This window comes from Physeter macrocephalus, chromosome 6 (genome assembly GCF_002837175.3).
Source record: "Physeter macrocephalus isolate SW-GA chromosome 6, ASM283717v5, whole genome shotgun sequence".
Taxonomy (NCBI): domain Eukaryota; kingdom Metazoa; phylum Chordata; class Mammalia; order Artiodactyla; family Physeteridae; genus Physeter; species Physeter macrocephalus.
In genome coordinates, this window is record NC_041219.1 from 49,000,372 (window position 1) to 49,022,227 (window position 21,856).

At 58.7% G+C, this 21,856-nt stretch overlaps 1 protein-coding gene across 3 annotated transcripts in view; it reads left to right on the forward strand.

Moving 5' to 3' along the window:
• The window catches only part of TTC38 (tetratricopeptide repeat domain 38), a 24,305-nt gene extending 2,515 nt beyond the window's left edge, over nucleotides 1-21,790 (forward strand). The window contains exons 3-14 of one of the 3 annotated variants that reach the window (XM_007128734.4): nucleotides 1,425-1,506; nucleotides 2,847-3,018; nucleotides 3,862-4,035; nucleotides 5,298-5,373; nucleotides 8,698-8,817; nucleotides 11,868-11,927; nucleotides 12,782-12,820; nucleotides 15,185-15,266; nucleotides 17,047-17,212; nucleotides 18,310-18,469; nucleotides 18,693-18,766; nucleotides 20,948-21,790. In XM_007128734.4, coding sequence (XP_007128796.2) covers nucleotides 1,425-1,506; nucleotides 2,847-3,018; nucleotides 3,862-4,035; nucleotides 5,298-5,373; nucleotides 8,698-8,817; nucleotides 11,868-11,927; nucleotides 12,782-12,820; nucleotides 15,185-15,266; nucleotides 17,047-17,212; nucleotides 18,310-18,469; nucleotides 18,693-18,766; nucleotides 20,948-21,041 — 1,299 coding nt within the window. In that variant the 3' untranslated portion in view covers nucleotides 21,042-21,790. Of the gene's footprint in view, nucleotides 1-1,424; nucleotides 1,507-2,846; nucleotides 3,019-3,861; nucleotides 4,036-5,297; nucleotides 5,374-8,697; nucleotides 8,818-11,867; nucleotides 11,928-12,781; nucleotides 12,821-15,184; nucleotides 15,267-15,374; nucleotides 16,189-17,046; nucleotides 17,213-18,309; nucleotides 18,470-18,692; nucleotides 18,767-20,947 lie in introns of those variants that run through there. The other 2 variants (XM_028490723.2, XM_028490724.2) reach the window with 2 other exon arrangements.
• Nucleotides 21,791-21,856: the final 66 nt, after the last annotated feature.

Below are 21,856 nucleotides of genomic sequence, written 5' to 3' on the forward strand. Positions count from 1 at the left end.
GAACCCGTGTCCCCTGCATCGGCAGGCGGACTCTCAACCACTGCGCCACCAGGGAAGCCCTTCACATTTTTTTTTTTTTTTTTTTTTTGAGCTGACTCTTGCAGTGACTTAGAACAGTAGGATGCACCTAGGTCTAGACACACTGATGGAAAACCAGAGCTGGGCTTTTTCAAGGGCGGTGAATTCGCTACCTACTGATTCTGTCCATGCAGCATAAGGGCCAAGGAAGCCTCTAGAAACATAAGGGCCATAGAAGAAACAACTGGTGAAATGCCGTCAGCTTGCCAAGGGCCTCCACTGTATGCATTTGAGCTCTTTGTCTATTTGTCCCCTTCCCGCAACTTTTGGCCTCTGCAGAGCACAGTTTGTTGCAGGGAAAGTTCCCCAGTGCAGCGGCAGCCAGCCCACCTCTACCCCCGCCCCTGCTGTGCGTCTGCGTCTCTGTGCCAACTCCCTTGTGTCTTGTTAAACTACATGTGCCAATTCTGTGTAGATGTAAGTTGGACAACTGATAGGGCACATTCTAAAATCTAATGCATTAATATGGTTTTAGGATTTAAAAAAATTAAGACCTGGGTCAGGTATTTTTCATTTAAAATGTGTTTGCTGGGACTTCCCTGGTGGTCTAGTGATTAAGAATCCGTCTTGCAATGCAGGAGACGCTGGTTCAATCCCTTGTCGGGGAACTAAGATCCCACATGCCACGGGGCAACAAAGCCCACGCGCCACAACAAGAGAGAAGCCCGCCTGCCACAACGAAATATCCTGCATGCCACAACTAAGACCCAACACAGACAAAAAATAAATAAATATTTAAAAAAAAAATTAGGGGCTTCCCTGGTGGCGCAGTGGTTGGGAATCCCACACGCAGCAATGAAGACCCAACGCAGCCAAAAATAAATAAAATAAATAAATTTATTTTTAAAAAATTAAGCATTAAGAAAAAGACTAGAAACAAATACACCAAATTGTCAAAAATGATAGTGAGATGAGATTAAGGATATTTTTGATCTTTTGGCTTTCATGCCTCTTCCTTTCTATAGTGAATGTTTACTGTGATTCTTTTTTAAAGGAATGAATAGGAAGTAGCAAGTTTCCTATTTTGGTACCCAATGTCAAGGCCCCTCTTGGGGCTGACGAGGTCGACACGGTGGGCAGGTCACCTGTCAGGAAGAACCTTCCTTTAGATGTTTCTTTGTTGGAAATGGTGGCCTCACCAGCCCTAGAAAATGTGCCTTGAGTTCCGTGTATTCAGTCTCTTCATATGAAATCAACCCAGTTATGTTTTCTTTGAGCTAAGGTCCAGAAAATACCAGTGTTCTAGAAAGAAAAGAAAAAAAAAAATCAAGGTTTAGAAACAAGCCTTCATTTACATGAACTAAAAACTCCCTGGGGACAGCTTTGTTTCACCTTTTAAATTTCAGTACGTAAAATGGACCAATGACCAGAGTCTTGGTGGCATTGAGGGCTGCCTGTCAAAGCTCAAAGCAGCAGATCCAACCTTCGGTGAGTGATGCTTTCCCTGGGTTGAGGAGCCCCGTTTCACGAGTCCAGCCCCTGACTGTTTCCCTGACTGCAGGACTCAGCTGGGTTGGGGAGGGCAGGGCTGGTGGCAGTGACCAGGTTGGGAGGGGGGAAAGGTGATCGCCACCACTGTGCTTGGAATAACAGCTGCTCCTGTAAAGATGCCAGGTGCTATAGAAGGTGTCTTTCAAACTTCTCTTTAACCGTACGTCAACTCTGCAGGGAAGACACTGATCCCATGTCTCATATGAGGAAACTGAGATTCAGAGAGAGCAGAGAGTAAGAAATATACCCAAAGCCACCCAGCTGGTAGTTGGGGCTCTGGGATCAGACAAGCCTGTCCCAGTCCAAAGCCTGGACCCCTCGGAACACAAGAAGTGGCCACTGCAGCCTCTCTGGGCACCAGCGAGGCCAACCCCACAGCAGCTGTGACGGGGAGGGCTGACCTAGTGACAGAGGCTGCCATCACAGGCAAGCCATATGCATGGCAGGCACGCGGGCGGGGTCAGCCCAGTGCATTCTGGAACCCCAGGAGGGTGGCCCAGTGTGGGTGAGGTTCTGGGCTGGGCAGAAGGGCTGAGGACGGGAGGGCAGCAGGGACCCCCACTGTGGCCAGGTCCCACTGAGGGCAAGGGGCGCAGAATAGGGGATGAAGGGAGCTGTCACGGGAGCCAGTGTCCAGGCGTGGGCTCAGGTTCTCCGAGCAGACCCTGGCCCCAGGTCAGAAGCAGGGGCCACATGGGTGGTCCTGGCACTGTGGTTGGGTCCTAGGTCCCAAGCCTGGGCCAAGAACTGAGTTCCAAATGCCAGCGGATACCCTACCTCTGTCAAGGTTGGGGCTGGGAAGCCCAGGTAGGACCTGGGGGCCAGCACACCTGCCAGCGAGGCCGCTACAAGGGCCACAAGGCACACCCCCATCTTCCTCGGCCCCCGAGCTCTCAGTGATTGAGAGCAGCCAAGACAGGATCATGGTTTCTGTCCTCTGGGGACCAGCCCCCCGACAGCATCTACCGGGTGGCCCTTGGGAGGCCCTGTGCTGGTGGTAGTGACAGTAGCAGCTGAGAGGGAAGCAGGTGGGTGTAGGCAGCCCCTAAGCAGTTCACCTGGTGAGGGGGGCGCAGGTACTCCACACGTTGGCACCCCCCCAGAATGCCCTCCACGTGCCCGGTGAGGAGCTGAGTTCTGGACTGTCGGTGGGGACACACCCTACCGGCCGCCTGGCTTGCCCCTCCTGGGACGTTGGGTGTTTATTTCACATATGGGGCTGCGCTGGGCTGGGTGGGACCGTCTGAATCACCAGCTGTTTTCCCACCTTTCGCCAGCCCTGGGCCACGCCATCGCTAATGGCCTCATTCTGATTGGCACTGGACGCTCCGTGAGGCTGGACAAAGAGCTGGACCTGGCCGTGAAGACGATGGTGGAGATTTCCAAAGCTCAGCCCCTGACGCAGCGGGAACGGCTGCACGTGTCTGCAGTAGAGACCTTTGCCAAGGGGTGAGGGGCCTCCCTGGGCCGGGGGCTGGCGCTCCGAGGCCACACTGGGCGATGCCACGGGCTGCCCCCGCGCCGTGCGGAGGGGGCCTCGGGGGGATTCTCACCCTGACTCCCGTGCCCGCCTGATTGAGAATCGCCTCCTGCCTGCTGCTCTGTCCTCAGCTGACTGCTGAGTGAGGACGTGGTTGGTTGGGACTCCCAGGTTAGCATGCAAAGCAACTTATTGTGTTTCGTTAAATAAATTGGTTATTATTTTCATTACAAAAATAGTAGCACCACAGTCCAGAGACAGATAAGAGACAGGAGAAAGAAGAAAACCCTCGCCCTTATGCTCCTGGTCCTCACACACCCTGTGAGCATCTGTTGTTCCCACGGCTGTCCGTCCCCCTGTGTGCGGGAGTCCTGACCCTGACGCCTGCCCCCAGGACAGCCCCTGTGTCTGCTTGGGCAGGAGAGATGCCCGCGGAGCTGGGTGACCCGAGCTGATTGTACAGGCGTTCTGAAGCAGTGACAGAGAGAGTTCTGTCCTGGTGTTCCTGGCAAGTGGGTGCACATGTCAGCACAGGGGTGGAATTCTACCTCTCAGGCTTCCTGCAGCTGGTTCACGGACTCAGGTGAAATTGTCTTTGGTAACGTGTTAAACTAGTTCTTTTTCTTGAATTAGAGAGTAAAACTTCCCACTGAAGCTTTTCAATTTTCTGAGCCACAACCTAACGTAGAAACTTACATGTATCTTTTAACCAGTTCAGTGCAGGCTGTGACACTGGCAGGAAATTAAGCCTTTTCCACTCCTCGTGTGTGAACTGTGTTCAGTGTTGCTGAGAAACTTCTCTTGGCTTCCAGGAACCTTCCAAAAGCCTGTGAGCTGTGGGAACAGATTCTCCAGGACTACCCGACAGACATGTTGGCCCTGAAATTTTCCCACGATGCCTATTTTTACCTGGGCTACCAGGAACAGATGAGAGATTCTGTGGCTCGAATTTATCCCTTCTGGACACCCGACATACCCCTTAGCAGGTAGGTGCCAGCTGGAAATCACATCGTTTCTGTTTCTTAGTCTCTCTCCTCTGCCTTAGCAACATGGCAACTCTCCTGGCCCTGCCCTAAAACTAGTGAGACTACTGTTGTTATTTCCTAGTTCTTCATAGTGAAAAGGTGGGACTTCCCTGATGATCCAGTGGTTGGAATTCACGCTTCCATTGCAGGGGGTGCGGGTTCGACCCCTGGTCGGGGTACTAAGATCCTGCAAGCCGCAAAGCTCGGCCAAAAGAAAAAAAAAAAAAAAGAAAAAGTGAAAAGGCTTCACGTCTTCATTTGACGTTTATCCCATCCTGGGAATGAGGTAATACTCTTATATATCAGTCAGCACAAGATAACTTTTGCCGCAGTAACAAACATCCTCTAGATCTTTGTCTCCGAAGCTTATTACAACAAAGGTTAATTTCTCACTGTCCATCATAGGAGAGCTGAGGCTCCGCCCCACTGTCGCCCTCCAGGGTCCCAGCTGATGAAGTAACTGCTCTCGGGATACACCAGCTGCTAAGAGGGAAAAGAGCTCTCCTGGGGGACTCACAATGGCATTAGTGCTCAGAGTGAAGGGGGTGCCCTGCAGCTCCCGAGTCACTGGTCAAATCCAGTCACCCACTCCCAGGGGGCCAGGAAGTGCAGCTCTACTTTGGGCTGGGAGGAGAGGGAGGCCTGGAATAACCATGAACAGCCCTAGGAACCACCACGCACGATCACCTCCGTTGCATTTCAGTCATAGGATTGTTGTGAAGGTCAAGTGGACTAATAGGTTGAAGAGCTGTATTAGTCAGGGTTCTCCAGAGAACAGAACCAATAGGACGTGCATATCTGTATCTATATCTGTACTATTTACATATATATATATGGAGCGGGGGTGGCGGGGGAAGTTATTTAAGGAATTGGCTCTGTGACTGTGGGGACTGGCAAGTCTGAAATCACTCCAGTCTCTGCCTTCGTCTCCACGTGACTGTCTGTCCTTTGTGTGTGTGTCCGTGTGTGTCTGTGTCCAAATCTTCCTCCTTCTCCTTTCTCTTATAAGGACATCAGTCATTGGATGTAGGGCCCAGCCTAATCCAGGATGACCTCATCTTAACTTGGGCTTGATGATGATCTGCAAAGACTCTAATTCCAAGTTAGGGCATATGTTTAAACGTACCATTTTGGGAGAGACACAGTTCGACTGACACGGGTTACGTTGAGGGTTGAACGGTTCTAGTGCGCTTTCTAAAAAAATAATTTTCTTCTGTTTTCAGCTACGTGAAAGGCATGTATTCTTTCGGACTGATGGAAACCAACTTCTACGATCGGGCAGAAAAGCTCGCCAAAGAGGTAAGTGGGCCCTTCCTGAGATGCCTGAGCCCTTGTGGAGTAGGGTCAGGTGGAGGAGAGCACGCCAGGCACGCTGCAGCCCACCCACTCAGGACCTCGTTTCCTACCAGGAGGGCTCATGTTAACAGAGAGGGCAGCTCCCTCCCGTCACCTTTGCCCCACCTTGGGTTTGCAGAGCCGCCTTGCTCAGCAAACTCCCCACCCAGGCCGGGAAGGCGAATGAGGCCCAGGGAGGTTCCGTCCACCCCTCTTGGGGAAGCGAGTATCAGCGTTACTTCTCCCACCTGGGACCTCACGTTTCTAAGTGTCACTGACTTCACCAAGCCTCCAGGAGCTGACAGATGAGTGATGAGTGAGGCTTGTCGCCGAAAATTCAATGAACTATCAGGTTAAGAAAAAAAAAAAAAAGGGAATTTTATTCGAGCCAACTGAGGACTGTAACCCAGGAAGCAGATTCTCAGAAAGTTCTGAGAACTGTTCAGCCTGTTGGAACTCAAAGGTACAGTCATACAGTCATCTACCTTTTGGAGACAAAGGATCGTACATCAAAATGACATCCTGATATTTTACGTAAAGGTCACGCAAGGATACATAGTCCGGATAAGCACAGACGAAGCAAGCAGTGAGTCACCATGACCCCCTACAGAGCTGGGGAAGAACGCGTTCTTTTACCAACGTACGTTGCTAGCCTCAGGAAAAAGGGACGAATTGATCTTTACGGTCTAGCAGGTACTCCCGTCTTTGAGGAGCGCTGGTGGATGGAGGGAGGGAGGAGGCCCAAACAAGCCCAGAGAGAGAACTTTGTGTTTAGTTTGTCTTGTCCTGCCTTAAGGATTAAATTTTATTTCATCAGACTGCTTCCGGTGGGCCCTGACCTGGCGTTGGGGTCCTGCTGGCCGGCCCTCCTCTTGAGCACCGCCCCCATCCGGAGGGAGCAGCGGCCCAGGGTGCAGAACAGGGTGGGATGCTAAGCGCTTCCTGCCGGCCCGGGCCCCTCCTTCTGTGCTGGTGGAGATGGGCTGGCCGGCACCGTGGACGTCCCTCGCTTGCAGGCCCGGGAACCTCAGCATCTCTGGCTCCCAGAGTCCCTCTCCAGCTCCTCCTCTCGCGGGAGTGGAAACTGAGTCCCAGGGAGGGGCCGCCGCGCCCAAGCGGGTGACAACCACTCCTGGGCCTGGCTCAGGGCTGGCACTCGATGTACACGCCGCTCCTGTCGGCTCGATCCTCTGCAGCGGGGCATTGAGCTCGTCATTGCCCAGAGGAGGGCGACCAGGCCCAGAGAGGCCAAGGCCATGGCCACACAGCTCACAGAAGGCAGAGCCACGGTCCCCCAGGCCACCTGAGCACAGTCCTTCATGCCGCCTGGACAGACCTGCTCCCCAGCACCCAGCCAGGGCTCTCCCCACAGTCTCTGCCCTAGTTGGCTCCCAGCACACCCCTCCCTGGGAGACAGCCGGCACCCTCCGGGGGCCCACGGGGCCTGTGGGGTCTCTGACAGCCACTCTACTTATAGAATAGAGCCCAGATTTGACAGTAGGATGCGGGGGTCTGTGCCTTAGCCCTGAGTCAGGCCGTCGGGGGACACAGGGAGCTTCACGGCAATCTTGGCTCCATGGCCCGGGTGACCAGGCGCCGTCGTCCAGGGGGTCAGCTGTAGGAAGGTTCCCCTGGAGACCCTGGCAGCTGGGCCCTCCCATTGGGTGCCGTCTATGTGGGCACCTGAGGGCTGGCAGGATGGTTCAGGAAGTCAGAGAGTGACCTAAAGGTGCAGGTTCACGCCCGCCAGGAGCGGGAAGCGGTGGCATGGGGTGCCCCCCTCTGCTCCCTTCACGCCCCTTCTCCTTCAGGCGCCCACACTCTGAGCCCAGCACCAGCCCACCACAGACAGTTACTGGGCAAGGCCAGGCTTCTAGGAGAGCGAGGGGGGTCTGCACAGGCTCCACTGGAGTCTGGAGAGGCCTCACGGTGGTGACACGTGGGCCTTGTCTGCAGGCCGAACGCCCAGGGCAGGAAGAGCGAAGGGCAGCTGTCGGGGAAGGAGAGCGGCGGCCAGAGTTCAGGGACACGGAGCGCCTGATAGACTGAGGCTTAGGGCGGAGGTGGGCGGACCGGGTTCTGGGAGCAAAGTCTGCGGGCAGGCAGGGCCGGATCGCTCTGGCCTTGTAGACTCTGGCCCAGGGAACCTTGGGAGGGAGCCGGTCAGGAACCCCTCAGCGAGGGGGGAGCTTAATCCCAGCAGGGGGATGAGAGCAGCCCTGCTGCCCTGAGCCTCTGCCTTCCACAGCACGCTTAGCGGGTCCCTTCAGCCTGCTCAGCTGCGCCCCTGGGGTCTCCTGAAGGGTCCTGGTCCTGCAGGGCTCTGCCCCGGGCTGCCCACCGTTCCCTGCAGACGTGGCCTTTCTCTGTGTCCCCACGTGGACTGGTTGGGCCCGTGCAAGTCAGGGCTGCAGCAGGGAGGTGGGGCTTGCTGGGGACCACCTGCCAGCGTAGGCACCGCAGCAGGTGCCAGGCCAGGGGTGAAGGCGCCGGGCCTCCCCAATTCTGCTTCTGTGAAAGGCGCGGGCGCCTGAGGTGGCAGGGCGGGGGGGGACCCCGTGACCAGGTGTGGAGGACCTGGGCTCGTGTGGATGGCCCCAGGCCCATGGTGAGCCTCGGCTTTACTGCTCTGTGCCAGGATCGGTAGGCACTCAGTAACCACGAGCTAAACTACCCGCCGCGAGATGGGAGTCGGACCTCGTGTCCCGCCGGCCACGTCGTCACCGTCAAGTCCAACGTTCGTCGGAGCGGCTCTTGTTGTTACTCGCAGTGATACCAGAACGAGCCCGGAAAGCCACACACGCGGTCCTGGCATGTGTGCGGTCCTGGCATGTGTGCTAGTCGGGAGGGGCAGCCGAGAGCCCCGGGGGCACACACACTCAGTGTCCACTGGCCTCCACGGCAGCTGCGAGAGGAAGGCGGCCTTACTTCTCACCGCAGGGGAAACTGGGCAGTGACTCAGCTGTATGCAGGAGGCTGGGGGCCCGGGGGGGTTGGATGAGCCCCTGCTTTGGAGAGACCCCAGTGCCACCCAACTGTGTGGGCCCGGGCAAGTCACTTAGCCTCTCTGAGCCTTCGTTTCCTCATCCGTGAAATGGGCAGCGATACCCTCTCTGGCAGCATCTGGTGTTTGGTCAACGGGCTGGTCTTTGGGGTCGTGAGTTTGAGGCAGAGCCCAGGCCCCTCGCGCCCCGGCACGGCTTGGGGACGCCTTGGCACCGGGCAGCCTGACTCACCCACGTTATCTCGACTTGTCCCCCGCCCGACCCCCGCACCCCCGCCACGTAGGCTTTATCTGTTAACCCGACGGACGCGTGGTCGGCGCACACCATCGCCCATATCCATGAGATGAAAGCAGAGGTCCGGGATGGATTGGAGTTCATGCAACGCTCGGAAACCCACTGGAAGGTACGATTCGAGTCCGTCCACCTGCCTGGAAAATTCTGTTTGTTCCCCCAAGTTAAGCCAGGGATTAACGGATGGAGTTACAAGGCGTGGCTGCGTTCTGGGGAAGACTCATGGTCCACTTGGAGGCGTCTCTGTCAAGCCAACGCATCCCCTGGGAACCCCACGGCTTCCCAACATCTGCTGATGTTTTGAAGGTGTTTCTAGACTTGGCTGTGGCCTGAGGCTGTAGAAGGGATGGATGAGAAAGGGGAGGCGGGCCCAGCAGGGGTGAGAACTGTGAACTCACTGGCCAGCAGACCCGACGCAGACCCCAGAGCCACAGAGCATCCTCAGGGAGCACGCGGTGCAGCCAGGGGTTGATGGGAGGGATGACGGCCCAGCCGCTGTCGGTGGGGCTGGTGTGCGGGGCTCAGGGCCCTGGTGAGGCAGCAGCGTGGATACCACCCAGACCCCTCAAGCCCTTCCAGACCCTTTCCTGGGGCCTTAACACCCAGGGGCCTCCCCGCTCCCACTCCCGGCGCCAACCTGCACCCAGCTGCTGTGGCCCTCCCTCTGCATATGCACCTGTTGTCCTTGAGTTTGTCTCTGGCGCACAGCCTGGCTACCTGCCCAGGTGCGGTCTGCTGCTCTGCCCTTCTCTGTGCTATGGTGGGCTTCCCAGGGCACCGCCGGCCAAGACAGTGAGTCTCTGCCAGGGCCTGGCACCGAGCAGCAGGTGCTCAGTGATTGAGCAAACCACGGAGAGACCAGGGACCAGGCAGGCAACAGGGGACTGGCATGGTCACCTCAGTTCCTCCCAGCAGCTCCCTGGCCTAGGACAGGCCAGCGAGAAGTAATTTACAAGAAGGCAGATTCCTGGCTTCTCCGAGAGGGGTATTAAGTAGAGCAGGCGAACTGGCGTAAGATAACCTTTGAGAACTATAATCTCATTAGATTCACACTCAGATCTTTCTTCTTCTTCGGCTGCGTTGGGTCTTCGTTGCTGCGCGCGGGCTTTCCTTAGTTGCATCAAGCAGGGGCCACTCTTCGTTGCGGTGCGCGGGCTTCTCATTGCGGTGGCTTCTCCTGTTGCGGAGCACGGGCTCCAGGCGCACGGGCTTCAGTAGTTGTGGCACGTGGGCTCAGTAGTTGTGGCTCGCGGGCTCCAGAGTGCAGGCTCAGGAGTTGTGGCGCACGGACTTAGTTGCTCCGTGGCATGTGGGATCTTCCCAGTCCAGGGATGGAAACCGCGTCCCCTGCGTCGGCAGGCAGAGTCTCAAGCACTGCGCCACCAGGGAAGCCCCACACTCTGATCTTTTTTTTTTTTTTTTTGGTGGTGGTACGCGGGCCTCTCACTGCTGTGGCCTCTCCCGTCGCGGAGCACAGGCTCCGGACGCGCCGGCCCAGCGGCCATGGCTCACGGGCCCAGCCGCTCCGCGGCACGTGGGATCCTCCCAGACCGGGGCGCGAACCCGCGTCCCCCGCATCGGCAGGCGGACTCTCCACCGCTGCGCCACCAGGGAAGCCCTCAGATCTTTTTAAGGATCCCCAGACGCTGGGCACGAGCTAGGCCCTGGTGGGGGTGGGGGTACAGTGCGGGTCGGCCCCTTGTCCTCGGGCTCCCCCGGCAGGTACTGACTGGGTGGAGGGCGCGCCAGAGTTGCCGTGTCCTCTGAGAGGGAGGCCGCGGAGGCCTGGCCAGGGCCGGATCATTTGTGTTCCATGTACTTCCTGCCCCCAGACTCCGATTTTCCTGGGCCTGGGTGCCTGAGGCCTGGGCCACCCCAGGACGAGAACGAGAGCCCCCTGAGCCTCAGTTTCCTTACCTGAAAACCTGCTGTTGCAACGACTGTGAAGCCCTTGCCCCGAAGGAGTCCCCATCGGTGTTAGTCCGACTGTAGCAGGCAGCCCGGGGTGGCTGGGGCCATCTCCAACGGACGCTCGTCCCCTGATGCCTGCACACGTCCCTGCAGTGGCTCCTGCCAGCCTCTGGCCTGGCTGCACAGCCCTGGGTGGACGATGTGGCCTGGGGCTCCCTTTCCTCCTCCTCCAGCACCTGCCCCAGGCATTTGGCTGGGGCTCAGTCCAGTCTCCAGTCGCTGCGCCGGGCTGTACCCCTCCCTGGGGACCCCACTGAGAGTCCCACCCAGACCTCTGTGTCCTCAGAAGGCCCGTCAAGTGGAGCGAGCAGCTCCCTAGCAGCGCACGACCGCACCATGCCGGGGGCATTCTTGGGGCTGTGGAAACCCAGAGGAGGCATCCCACCCAACTGGGCTTGAGGGAGAAACAGTCAGGGAGGGCTTCCTGGAGGAGGCAACGTATGAGCTGAGTATTGCAGGGTGAGTAGGTGTTTGCTAGGCAAAGGACAGAGAGATGTAGGATCAGCTTAAGCAAAGGCGCCAAGGCCTACAGCAGCCTGTAAGGGAGAGGGGAGTTGGGTGGGTTGGCACCCTCAAATACAGGTGCCAGGTAGACGTGGGCCGTGGAGGAGGCATCGTCAGTTCCTTTCCAGGAGATGGGAGGTAGTATCCAGGCAGAGAAGGAAGTGTCAGCCGCAGCCCCGTAGGCTAGTGTTCATGGTAGGGCCAAAAGCGTACCAGCTGCAGCCGTCTAGATGTCACCCCATTCCCCTTATTCTGCGGGCTCTGACAGGACCTGCAGGGGGTTTGGCCCTGGGCTTACCGATCCGTGGGGTTTTACTGGATGCATTGCATTGTTTGGACGCAGTGGGCCTCTGCAGCCGTTCGGGTAGACTTATTCATTTTCTCCACTCCACGCCTAAGGAAGGTGAGGCTTTGGTTCTCCCACCTTCTCGCTCTGGGGCTAAGATGCCAGCCTGCCGCAGCCTCAGCATCCTCAGAAAATTCCGGCAGACCACTCGCCGAGGCTCAGAGCCAAAGGAGAAGATGGGGCGTGGACTTGCCGGCACAGGCCGGCCAGGGCGGGTGCCTGGGAAGTGTCTCCTGCATTCAGAGCCGTGGCGCTCTGCATTGGCACAAAACAACAGCTGCTTCTCCCCTCCCCCCGACAGGCTGTCAGATTTTTCTCTCATTCTCTCGTTCTTTCCCCAGGGCTCTGATATGCTTGCTTGTCATAATTATTGGCACTGGGCTTTATATCTGATTGAAGAGGTAAGATGACCGGCTGTCTTATCCTATAAAGATGTCCAAGGAGAGAAACATTTTCCTCCCTTTTGCCATACTTTGTATCCTGGGGAGCAGTACGGTGTGATTGCAGGTTTCAGCGGTGTCCTGATGGCAACGGAGCACTCATGTTTTCAAATAGCTTTTCAGGCTTAAACTACTTTAGGTATTTTGCACTGTCTGGACTTGCAAATCATGTGTATCGTGTGCCGTGTGTGGAGACAGGGTAGCCCGAGCGCCTGCCGCTGTAGCGGACCGCTAGGCTCCCACCTCACGGTGGTAGCTGAGTGAACCATGGGACCCTCCGAACGCTTTGCCCCAGTGGCAGTGAGGGTGTGGGGACACCCTTGACCCCAGTGATTCCACCACTGGGTCCCATTTATAAGGGTTTGTCTTACAGTTTATCGTAGAGAAAATCTAGAAGCTCCCTAAACGTCCAAAGAGAAATGCTTGGAAGGTGAGGACCCACCCTGTAATGACAGGCAGAATGCAGTGATACAGCGTCCCCAAGAAAGCAGTGAACGCAACTGAATGGGCAGTAAGGAAAATAAAGGGAAAAACAATCCTAGAAGAAATACATGAAAAAGCTGGCAGCCGCTTGACAAGCGCTTCATAGGAAGAATAATGCTTTCGCAGAAAGGGCTCCCGTAGCAGCAGCAGCTGCTGCTGTGTCTTCTACACGGAGGAGCGAAGGGCTGGGGCAGAGGTGGGTTCCTCTCCTCCCATCCTGAGACCCCACCTCGGCTGTGGGGCAGGGACTTTGTCGAGGCCATTTGCAATTCACGTCTCAGCATCACATCTCACCTCCTCCACGTGTTAATCCTGGAACTTCATTTTTCCAGGGCGAATACGAGGCCGCGTTGACCATTTATGATGACCACGTAAGTCCACGCTTGCACCCGCTTCGGTTTACTGCAGCGATTTACCCTTCAGTCTCTAACAGATCTTTGGGCCGATCAGTATCACCCCAGCTGGAGTGAGAGCACAGCTCTTGTGTAAGACCTCACGGCATTGATTCTCTCGCAGAGCGGTGTGGAAACCCAGAATGGGATTTGACTGTTTTCCCGTGGGCGTTGGTAGACTGCACATCTCATTTGGTCATCTCTGAAATCTCAGGCTTCCCTCCAGTCATTTTATTTTATTTCATTTTATTTTTAAATGTATTTGTATGTTCTTTTTAAAAAGAAATTTATTTATTTATTTATTTATATTTGCCTGCGTTGGGTCTTCGTTGCTGCGCGCAGGCTTTCTCTAGTTGCGAGAGCAGGGGCTACTCTTCGTTGCGGTACGCGGGCTTCTCATTGTGGTGGCTTCTCTTTGTTGCAGAGTATGGGCTCTAGGCGCTCGGCCTTCAGTAGCTGTGGCTCACAGGCTCAGTAGTTGTGGCCCGCGGGCTCTAGAGCGCAGGCTCAGTAGTTGTGGCGCGCGGGCTTAGTTGCTCCCCGGCATGTGGGATCTTCCCGGACCAGGGCTCGAACCCATGTCCCCTGCATTGGCAGGAGGATTCTTAACCACTGCGCCACCAGGGAAGCCCCCCTCCAGTCATTTTAGATTGCTTTTCTTTGTTAAAAACATGGATCTGCCCATCGGATTGTTTGTTTGTTTGTTTTTGGGCCGAGCCACACGGCTTGCAGCACCTTGGTTCCCCGACCAGATATTGAACCCAGGCCGTGGCAGTGAAAGCACCGAACCCTAGACCACTAGACCATCAGGAACTCCCAGGAATTTTTTTTTTTATTACAGATTTTTTTTTGGTTAATTTTTATTTAGTTAGTTATATTTGGCTGCATTGGGTCTTCGTTGTTGTGTGCGGGCTTTCTCTAGTTGCAGCGAGCGGGGGCTACTCTTCATTGCGGTACGCGGGCTTCTCATTGCGGTGGCTTCTCTTGTTGCGGAGCATGGGCTCCAGGCACGTGGGCTTCAGTAGTTGCACCACGTGGGCTCAGTAGTTGTGGCTCGCGGGCTTTGTTGCTCCGCGGCATGTGGGATCTTCCCGGACCAGGGATCGAACCCATGTCCCCGGCATTGGCAGGCGGATTCTTAACCACTGAGCCACCAGGGAAGCCCCCCAGGAATTTTTTTTTCCTGTAGTAATATATACATACCATATTTTACCGTTTTAACCAGTTTTGAGTGTACGGTTCTGTAGCATTAAGTATATTCACATGGTTGTGCAGCCATCACCACCATCCATTTCCGGAACTGTTTCATCTTTCCAAACTGAAACTCCTGGCCTACTAAACACTGACTCCCTATTCCCCCTCCCGCCACCCGCTAGGTATGTTTAAGAGGGGAAAAAAAGCCTAACTTGCAACTGCTGAGGACCCCACCATGGGCTTAATAGCACGTGGGCTCAGTAGTTGTGGCTCGCGGGCTTTGTTGCTCCGCGGCATGTGGGATCTTCCCGGACCAGGGATCGAACCCATGTCCCCGGCATTGGCAGGCGGATTCTTAACCACTGAGCCACCAGGGAAGCCCCCCAGGAATTTTTTTTTCCTGTAGTAATATATACATACCATATTTTACCGTTTTAACCAGTTTTGAGTGTACGGTTCTGTAGCATTAAGTATATTCACATGGTTGTGCAGCCATCACCACCATCCATTTCCGGAACTGTTTCATCTTTCCAAACTGAAACTCCTGGCCTACTAAACACTGACTCCCTATTCCCCCTCCCGCCACCCGCTAGGTATGTTTAAGAGGGGAAAAAAAGCCTAACTTGCAACTGCTGAGGACCCCACCATGGGCTTAATAGCAGAGCCTGGGGTCACAAAAATGCTTGTAATTTGAGGATCTAAACCCCAGAGAAAAACACTCAGTAAAGTTTCCTATAAGTCATCCTCTCGAGTTGTCGGGATTTCCTAGTAAAGAGTGAAGGGTGACAAGAGCTGTGTGCCGTGAGATGTAGACCAGCTGAGCGTGGAACCGCGGTCGGGCGAGATGATTCTCTGCCTTCACGGTCCAGGGCTGGGGGCAGGAGGCGACAGGGGCCAGGGCCCGGCAGGTGCTCCCCCAGGTGCCAGTGCAGTGGGCTCTTTCTCAAGTCTGTCCAGTGTCCCCTGGGCCCCTGGAGCGGTCCAGGCCCTCGGAGAGGGGAATGGCCCTGAGAGTTGGGGTGGAGGGGACACCGGTGGTGGCTCCTGTTGGCTGAGGGCTGGCTCTGCCCAGGCCCTACGCACAGCCCAGATGGGTGGACTCTGGCCATCCCTGCAGCCCCTCATCCCCTACCTGCCCTTGTCTTCCAGATCCTCCCCAGCCTGCAGCTCAGCGGGGCAATGCTGGACGTGGTGGACAGCTGCTCCATGCTCTACCGGCTGCAGATGGAAGGTACCCGGTCTGGGCCTTCTCCTCTGGCTCTTCTCCTCCCACCCGACGAGGGGACGGCGCCGCGGCCTGGGTTCAGGCCGGCAGGAGCTCATTAGCGACTTTCTCCAGGGCCCGCTCCCGGTCCTGGGACGGCGCGGCTTCGGGTACCAGCTCTGCGGCTGCCTTCCAGCTGGCCTGAGGCCAGCGAGCCAGGCCACTGCTGCCCTTTCTCCCAGTTCCCTCGGCTCCTCGGTGTGCGGGCCTCAGGCTCCGAATCCTGCTGGCACCTGCCGTTCCCACGGCCTACCTGCCCGGCCGGGCTGGCACGGGTGGCGCCTGGCCACCTGTCTTTGGGTGCCACCTCAGTTTCTCAACTCCCTGGGATCTCAGAGGGAGGGTTTTCCCAACAGTGTCATGCAGTGCTCTCCAGGGAGCCTGGAGGGGGTTGCCCTAGCCCTGAGGGCTATGAAGGCTTGTGGCCAACCACTGGGGTACCAGATAGCTCTCCCCTCTCCCCCAGGCTCAGCAGAGCCAAACCTGTACCCACTGTAGGTCCTGGGTCGGTGGGGATGAGGCCCGGGCAGGACTGGCTGTTTCCGGGGGCTCTGGGAAGGCTTCCTAGAGGGGATGAAATGTGAGCCGTGGAAGGGAACGTAGGGTTTTGCCGGGAGACGACAGGACAGGGTGTCACAGGTGGGAAGCAGCCTATCTGAAGCCCCCAGGACACAGAAGCCAGGGGCCTGTGCTGGGGATGAGTGACGGAGCGTGGGGTCCGTGCGCGCAGAGGAGGCTGTGAGCTGCGGAGGGAGGGTGAGGACTGTGCCTTTCATCTGGGTCCGCGGGGAGCCCGCGGGGCAGGGCTGGCCGGGCTCTGTCCAGGAGCGGGGCTGAGCCAGTGGAGGCCGGGCTGGAGGCCGGGGCATCCGTGAGGAGCTGGGAGAACAGTGAGGGGCTCCCACGGCCGTCCAGGTGATAAGGCCGGGACCCCGGAACCCAGGCTGGCGGAGGCCTGTGTCTCTGTCCAGCCAAATCCATCCGGAACTCGGTGGAGAGGGGAGGGGCGTGGGGGCAGTTGAGTCCTGTTGAGCCTTCGCCTGGGGAGGCGCAGCCTGGGCCCCCCTGAATTCGCCCGGGGAGGGGTCAGGAAGGGACGGCCCGGCCTGGAGGCTGGGAGGCACGGTGTGGGTGCCTCGGGGCCGGCGGAGGGAGGAGGAAGGCCACTTGCTCCCTCAGCATGCGGAGTGGAAACTTCAGAGCTGCGTCCAGCTGACAGGCGGAGAAACGGAAGTCAAGGGCAACGGCAAGGTCACGGGAGGAGCCCGCTAGGAGCAGTAGGAAACTCCGGTCACTTGCAGGAGTGGAGAGGGACAGGAGGCGGGGGGTGGCGGTGCAGAGCGGAGCAGAGGAGGGCCTGTCAAGAGTCGGAAGCCCAGACCCAGAGGGGGAAGGATGCTTTTTATGAATTCCGCTGTGCTGTGCTGTGTCAGGTGCCTGCCCGGTGAGAACCACGGAAAGCGTTTTTAAAGTGGTTTGGGGTTTGTCAAAGGGGCCAGAGACTTCATTTAATACCCTTCCATAGCTTTTTGTTTTTGTTTTTTTTTGATTTGCTTTCTACCCTACCCGTGTGCCGCTTTTATGATTAAACAAAGTTAATATAAACCGGCCCCCAAAGCCTAAGCCCAAGGCCAGACACCGCCTGCCAGCGTCACCCGGCCTCCCCACCCGGAGCCACCCGTGGGTGCCAGAGGCCCGTGCGCGCGGCGCTCACGCCGGGCCTGCGGGTGTCCTCCCGTGTCCCCAGGGGTGTCTGTGGGTGAGCGGTGGCAGGATGTCCTGTCTGTGACCCGGAAGCACAGCCGAGACCACGTCCTGCTCTTCAACGACGTGCACGTCCTGATGGCGTCCCTGGGCGCTGGGGACTCCCAGACCACGCAGGAGCTGCTGAGCACCCTGCGGGACGCCAGCGAGTACGTGGGGGGGCCGGGGCCACCGGGGGGACCCCCACCCTGCTGAGAGGGCCCACTGGTGGGTCCAGCCGCACAGACGCCCGTGGAGGGCTGCTCCCAGGTGCGCGCCTCCTGGGTGTCTGTCCCCATAGGAGTGCGTCCCCCGCAACTGTGCGCCCCCAGGTGTCCGTTCCGCACCCCCCGCCCGGCCGTGCGTCCCCGCGGGGTGTGCCCTGCGAGGGTATAGTTGGCTCCCCCAGGACACAGAGCAGCCTCTCCATCCGCTAGGCCTCGATGGCAGTGTCACGCACAGGGGATGCGGTGAGGCCCTGGAAGCAGAGAGACCCGCCGCTTACAGGGCCTCAGCTCTCTGATGTGAGCCTGCTTCCTCATCTGCTGGGACAGGCTGGTAGGAGAGTGAGGGGCAGTGATGTGGTGACACACACCCAGCGCAGTTCCTGAGCCGGTTCCAATCACAGCGGGGGCCAGAGAGAGTCCAGGGAAGCGGGCTCTGCACAGCACAGGCCACCAAGGGGGCAGCCAGCCCTCGTCTCCTGCCTGTAGGGCTAGAGCTTTGGGACCCATGAACCCTGGTGGTTTGTCCCGGGCGCCTCGGGAAGGGTGGCCACCCACGGCCACTTGCCCTGCCCCTCCTCCCAGGGCTGAACTGAATGAACTGGGGGCTTTGGCTGGGGACGTAGCTTCAGGCCCCCAGCCCTCACGACCCAGATCAACCGCCACCTGAGGGCAACGGGAGACAAAGGCTGCCACAGCTGTTCACTCCAGGGGCCGGCGCCAACTCCAGTGCCAGCCTTTACCTGCATTGCCCTGCGAGGGCGGCACTGCTCCTCCCACTTTACAGATGAGCAAACTGAGACCGGGCGTGGGGCATCTGCCCAAGGCCACGTCGCAGTGGAACTGAGTTTAGAGCCCAGTTCTCTCGCCTCCCTGGCGGCTTGTCCTCTGTCAGGTCACCTGATCAAAGCATCTACAGTGTCAGGCACGGAGCCAGGGATGCCGGGCTGAGGAGGAGACAGCCCCCTCCTCAGGCACCTGAGTCGGGTGGGGGGCAGCACGAGGCCCTGCAGGACGCTGAGGGCACCCTCTCGGGCTGGCAGGTCCCCGGGGGAGAACTGCCAGCACCTCCTGGCCCGCGACGTGGGGCTGCCCTTGTGCCAGGCCCTGGTGGAGGCCCACAGCGGGAACCCCGACGGCGTCGTGGAGCTGCTCCTGCCCATCCGCTACCGGACCGTCCAGATCGGAGGCAGCAATGCCCAGGTGAGCCAGCAGCTGCAGCGCGAGGGCCCCAGTCCGGGAGCCCCTGTGCCCCGCAGCCTCTGTCTCCGCGGTGCTGGCGCCCACAGTGTGGGAGAGTCCTTGTCGTTCGCATCCCCCAGTAAGCTTGTCCCTGAGAACAGGCCAGCCTGCAGCGGGGAGGGGGCAGGCGTCCCTACCCCTCGTCCCATGGCACAGAGCCTCCCGTGCCCGCTCGACCTTTCAGAGAGACGTCTTCAACCAGTTACTGATTCACGCGGCCTTAACCTCCTCGTCCAGCACCCACAGGAACGTGGCCCGGTGAGTTCCTCGTTCTGGTCCCAAAGCCCAGCTGGGAAGGACCCCGAGCACAGCCCCCTCTCACTCGGGGGCCTCCCCACAGGCTTCCGGGTGCCCAGAGGCTCCCACCTCCCTTGGCCCGAGGTGGTGCCCACCTCTGAGGCAGAGATGCGAGGCTACGGGGGTGCCTGGTTCTCCCCCTGCGAGCGTCTTCCACTTGACCCAAGGATCTGACCACCCCCACCCCCAGGCCCACCCTCCTGCCCTCCCAGCCCACTCCTCATTTCTGGCCACAGTGAGCTCCAGTTACTCCTTCAGGCCCCTGGGCCTTTGCACGTGCCACACCCTCTGCCTGGGACATCCTTTCTTCTCTTGCACCTGCCAGACGCCTACCGATCCTTTGGGCCTCAGCTCACATTCTCCTACCTGTGCTGGGGGCCGGGGGCCGGGGAGGGAGTGGTGGGCAGGAGACCCAGGCCCAGGCTGCATGGAGCTTACCTCTCCTGTGGGAACTGACACGAGGCGACCAATGCCACAGATATGTGTAAAACTGCCACGAGGGCGGGCGTATTGCCCAAGACGCTGTGATGAGTGGGCGGAGTCTGGAGGGAGGGTGCCTGGTGGAGGCGACATTCTCGGCGAGGCCTGAAACCAAGCGAGTTTAACCAGGCCAGGGGTGATCTGGTTAGGAGGAGGGGTGTGGCTGGAGGATTGGGGGTGTCAGGGTAGGGGCACCCCAAGAAGAAAGCTCTACCCGTGAAGCCAGCCATCGCCGGCAGCCTTCGCTGTCCCACACCCCATTCACCTCGACCTGCACCAGCCCCTGTGCTCCTGGGGGGAGATGTGACCCCCCGTCCCGTCCCTTAGGCCCTCCTGGCACGCCGAGGGGAAAGAGGGGAGCCAAGGGGTGCCGGGTGGGCAGAAGGGGTGTCGTGAGGCCCAGCGGAGCTGCCGCTGCAAGTCCAGGCTGCGTCGTGGGGCCCAGGAGGCCCTTGCTGGGCGCTCGAGGTTAGAGGTCAGGTGGAAAGCGCCAGCGTCCAAGCACAGACACGGGCGGCCCACGGTGGGCAGGGCCCGGCTGCCCCCACGACCGTTCCAAAGCGAGCAGTGCAGGTGCTGGTGAAACAGGTGTGGACGCTGTGTCACACCTGAGTCTGGATGGACACGCTGGAAATGGTCAAACCCTGGAGCGCCCTGGACACATGCCCCTCGCTGTCCCCCTCCGTGGCCACGTGCAAAACCGCACACATTTCTCTAGCGGTGGAGCCGCTTGGGGAGCTCCAGGCCTGGTGTGGCACCTCTGGTGGCAGCTGGGCAGGGTGGGTGGGGCCCTTTGGACAGAGAGGAGGGTGCGGGCTTGAGCGGGGCAGCTGGGGCCAGCACACGGGTGGGGTGACGAGGTCCACGCTGGGGGGCGGGGGGCGCAGTAAGGGGTCTGCCCCTGGGAGTGCTAGGGGAGCCTGCAGCTGTCGGGGTGACGGGCACGCCCCCTCCTGGTGCCCTCCTGCCATCCTCACACGGCTCAGCTCCCCTCCCGTCCAACGTGGAAACCCTCGGCCCCCTGCCATGGTGTCCCTGCCCCAAGTGCCAGGCCCCGGCCCCTTAACCGCACCCTCAGCGCACAGAATCGCTGTTGTCAATTGTTTGGGGTCTTTGCCTGAAATGATTCTCTCTTTGTTGAAAGTTCGATTTTTCCCACACCGTCTCTTCTGCCTCTCGCTTTCCAGGAACATCCTCAGGCGTGGCTCCCCTCATCCCACAGGCGTGCTCTACCCTCTGGTCCCAGCATTCCGTAGGGCGGGAGGATGGGCCCCAAGTTCCTGGGGCAGACGAGGCCACGGGGGTGTGTGCTCAGCCTGAAATTTGCTGCACTCGGGCATCGCTGGGATGCTCTTTGAACACGGGACGTCCTGGGCCGGTGCGAGCCCGCGGCGCTCTGGAGTCCCCGCTTCCTCATCCTCACGTCTCCACCCACCTTCCCTCTGGTCCCCACCCCTGGCGTCCTGCCTCCGGGCCTTTGTCCCTCTAGTCCCCTCTGCCGTGATGCCGTCCCCTCCCTCCACCACTCGGGAAGGGGAGCATCTTGCTCTCTGCCACTTCGGCCCCAGCCCGTGCTGCCTGTGTCCTGCCTTGGGGTGGAGGGACCATCCGCCCCCCACATTCTAGGAGGTTCCAACACAGAGCCTGTCTCTGTTTCCCCAGGAGCCTTCTGATGGAGCGAGACGCCTCGAAGCCCAACTCCCCACTGACTGCGAGGCTCATACGCAGGGCGGCCGCCGTCCACCTCCTGCAGTGAGAGCCGGCCTGGCCGCCTGCCCCGCGGAGCCTCCCCGGCCGTCAGACCAGCTGCCACACTGGCTGGCTTCGCAGGGTTACGAGTAGCTGGAGCCTGTTGATTAGGCCTGTAAAGCGCGAAGCCCTGTAACCAGCAGCGTTACAGGAAGAGGGGACAGAAATCAATTTGCAGCATGATTCTGAATCTTCTAATCCTCGTTAAGGGCCAGGGTGCAGTTTTAAGCAGTCAGAGCCGAGGTGGGGACCGCTGTTCCACTTGCCTTGCAAATTGTATTTTCCCAGGGGACCCTTATGCCTTCTGGTCGGTCAAGGGTCGGAAGGGTTGGTGCCGGGCTCAGCTGGGGGAGGGGAGTCTCCTACGCAGCCCCTGGGGGCACCCCTCCCCCCCAGCCTAGGCTGCCCCTGGGATAAACCCCTGCATTCTGTCTTCCTCCCTGTATTCCAGGAAGGTTCTGTTGTCCCACCTTTTGGGTGAGGGTACCAATGGGGGGGGTGACTTGCCCAGGGTCACAGCTAGCGGAGGCCCTGCTGGCATTTACCCCAGGCCCCTGTGCTTCCTGGGAGAGGGACCCCCACCTTGCTGCCCGGGGCCTCGGCCCTTCTGCTGTCTCTGCAGAGATGTCCTCAAGCTTCTCGCTGGGCTTTGGTGGCGCTGGTTTGGGCTTGTTTTCTCTTTATTCTAAGCTGCACTTCGTAAAGGGGCCTCGGGTACCTGGTTTCCTTTGTCAGCCATGCTTTTTTTTTTTTTTTTTTTTTTTTTTGCGGTACGCGGGCCTCTCACTGCTGCGGCCTCTCCCGTTGCGGAGCACAGACTCC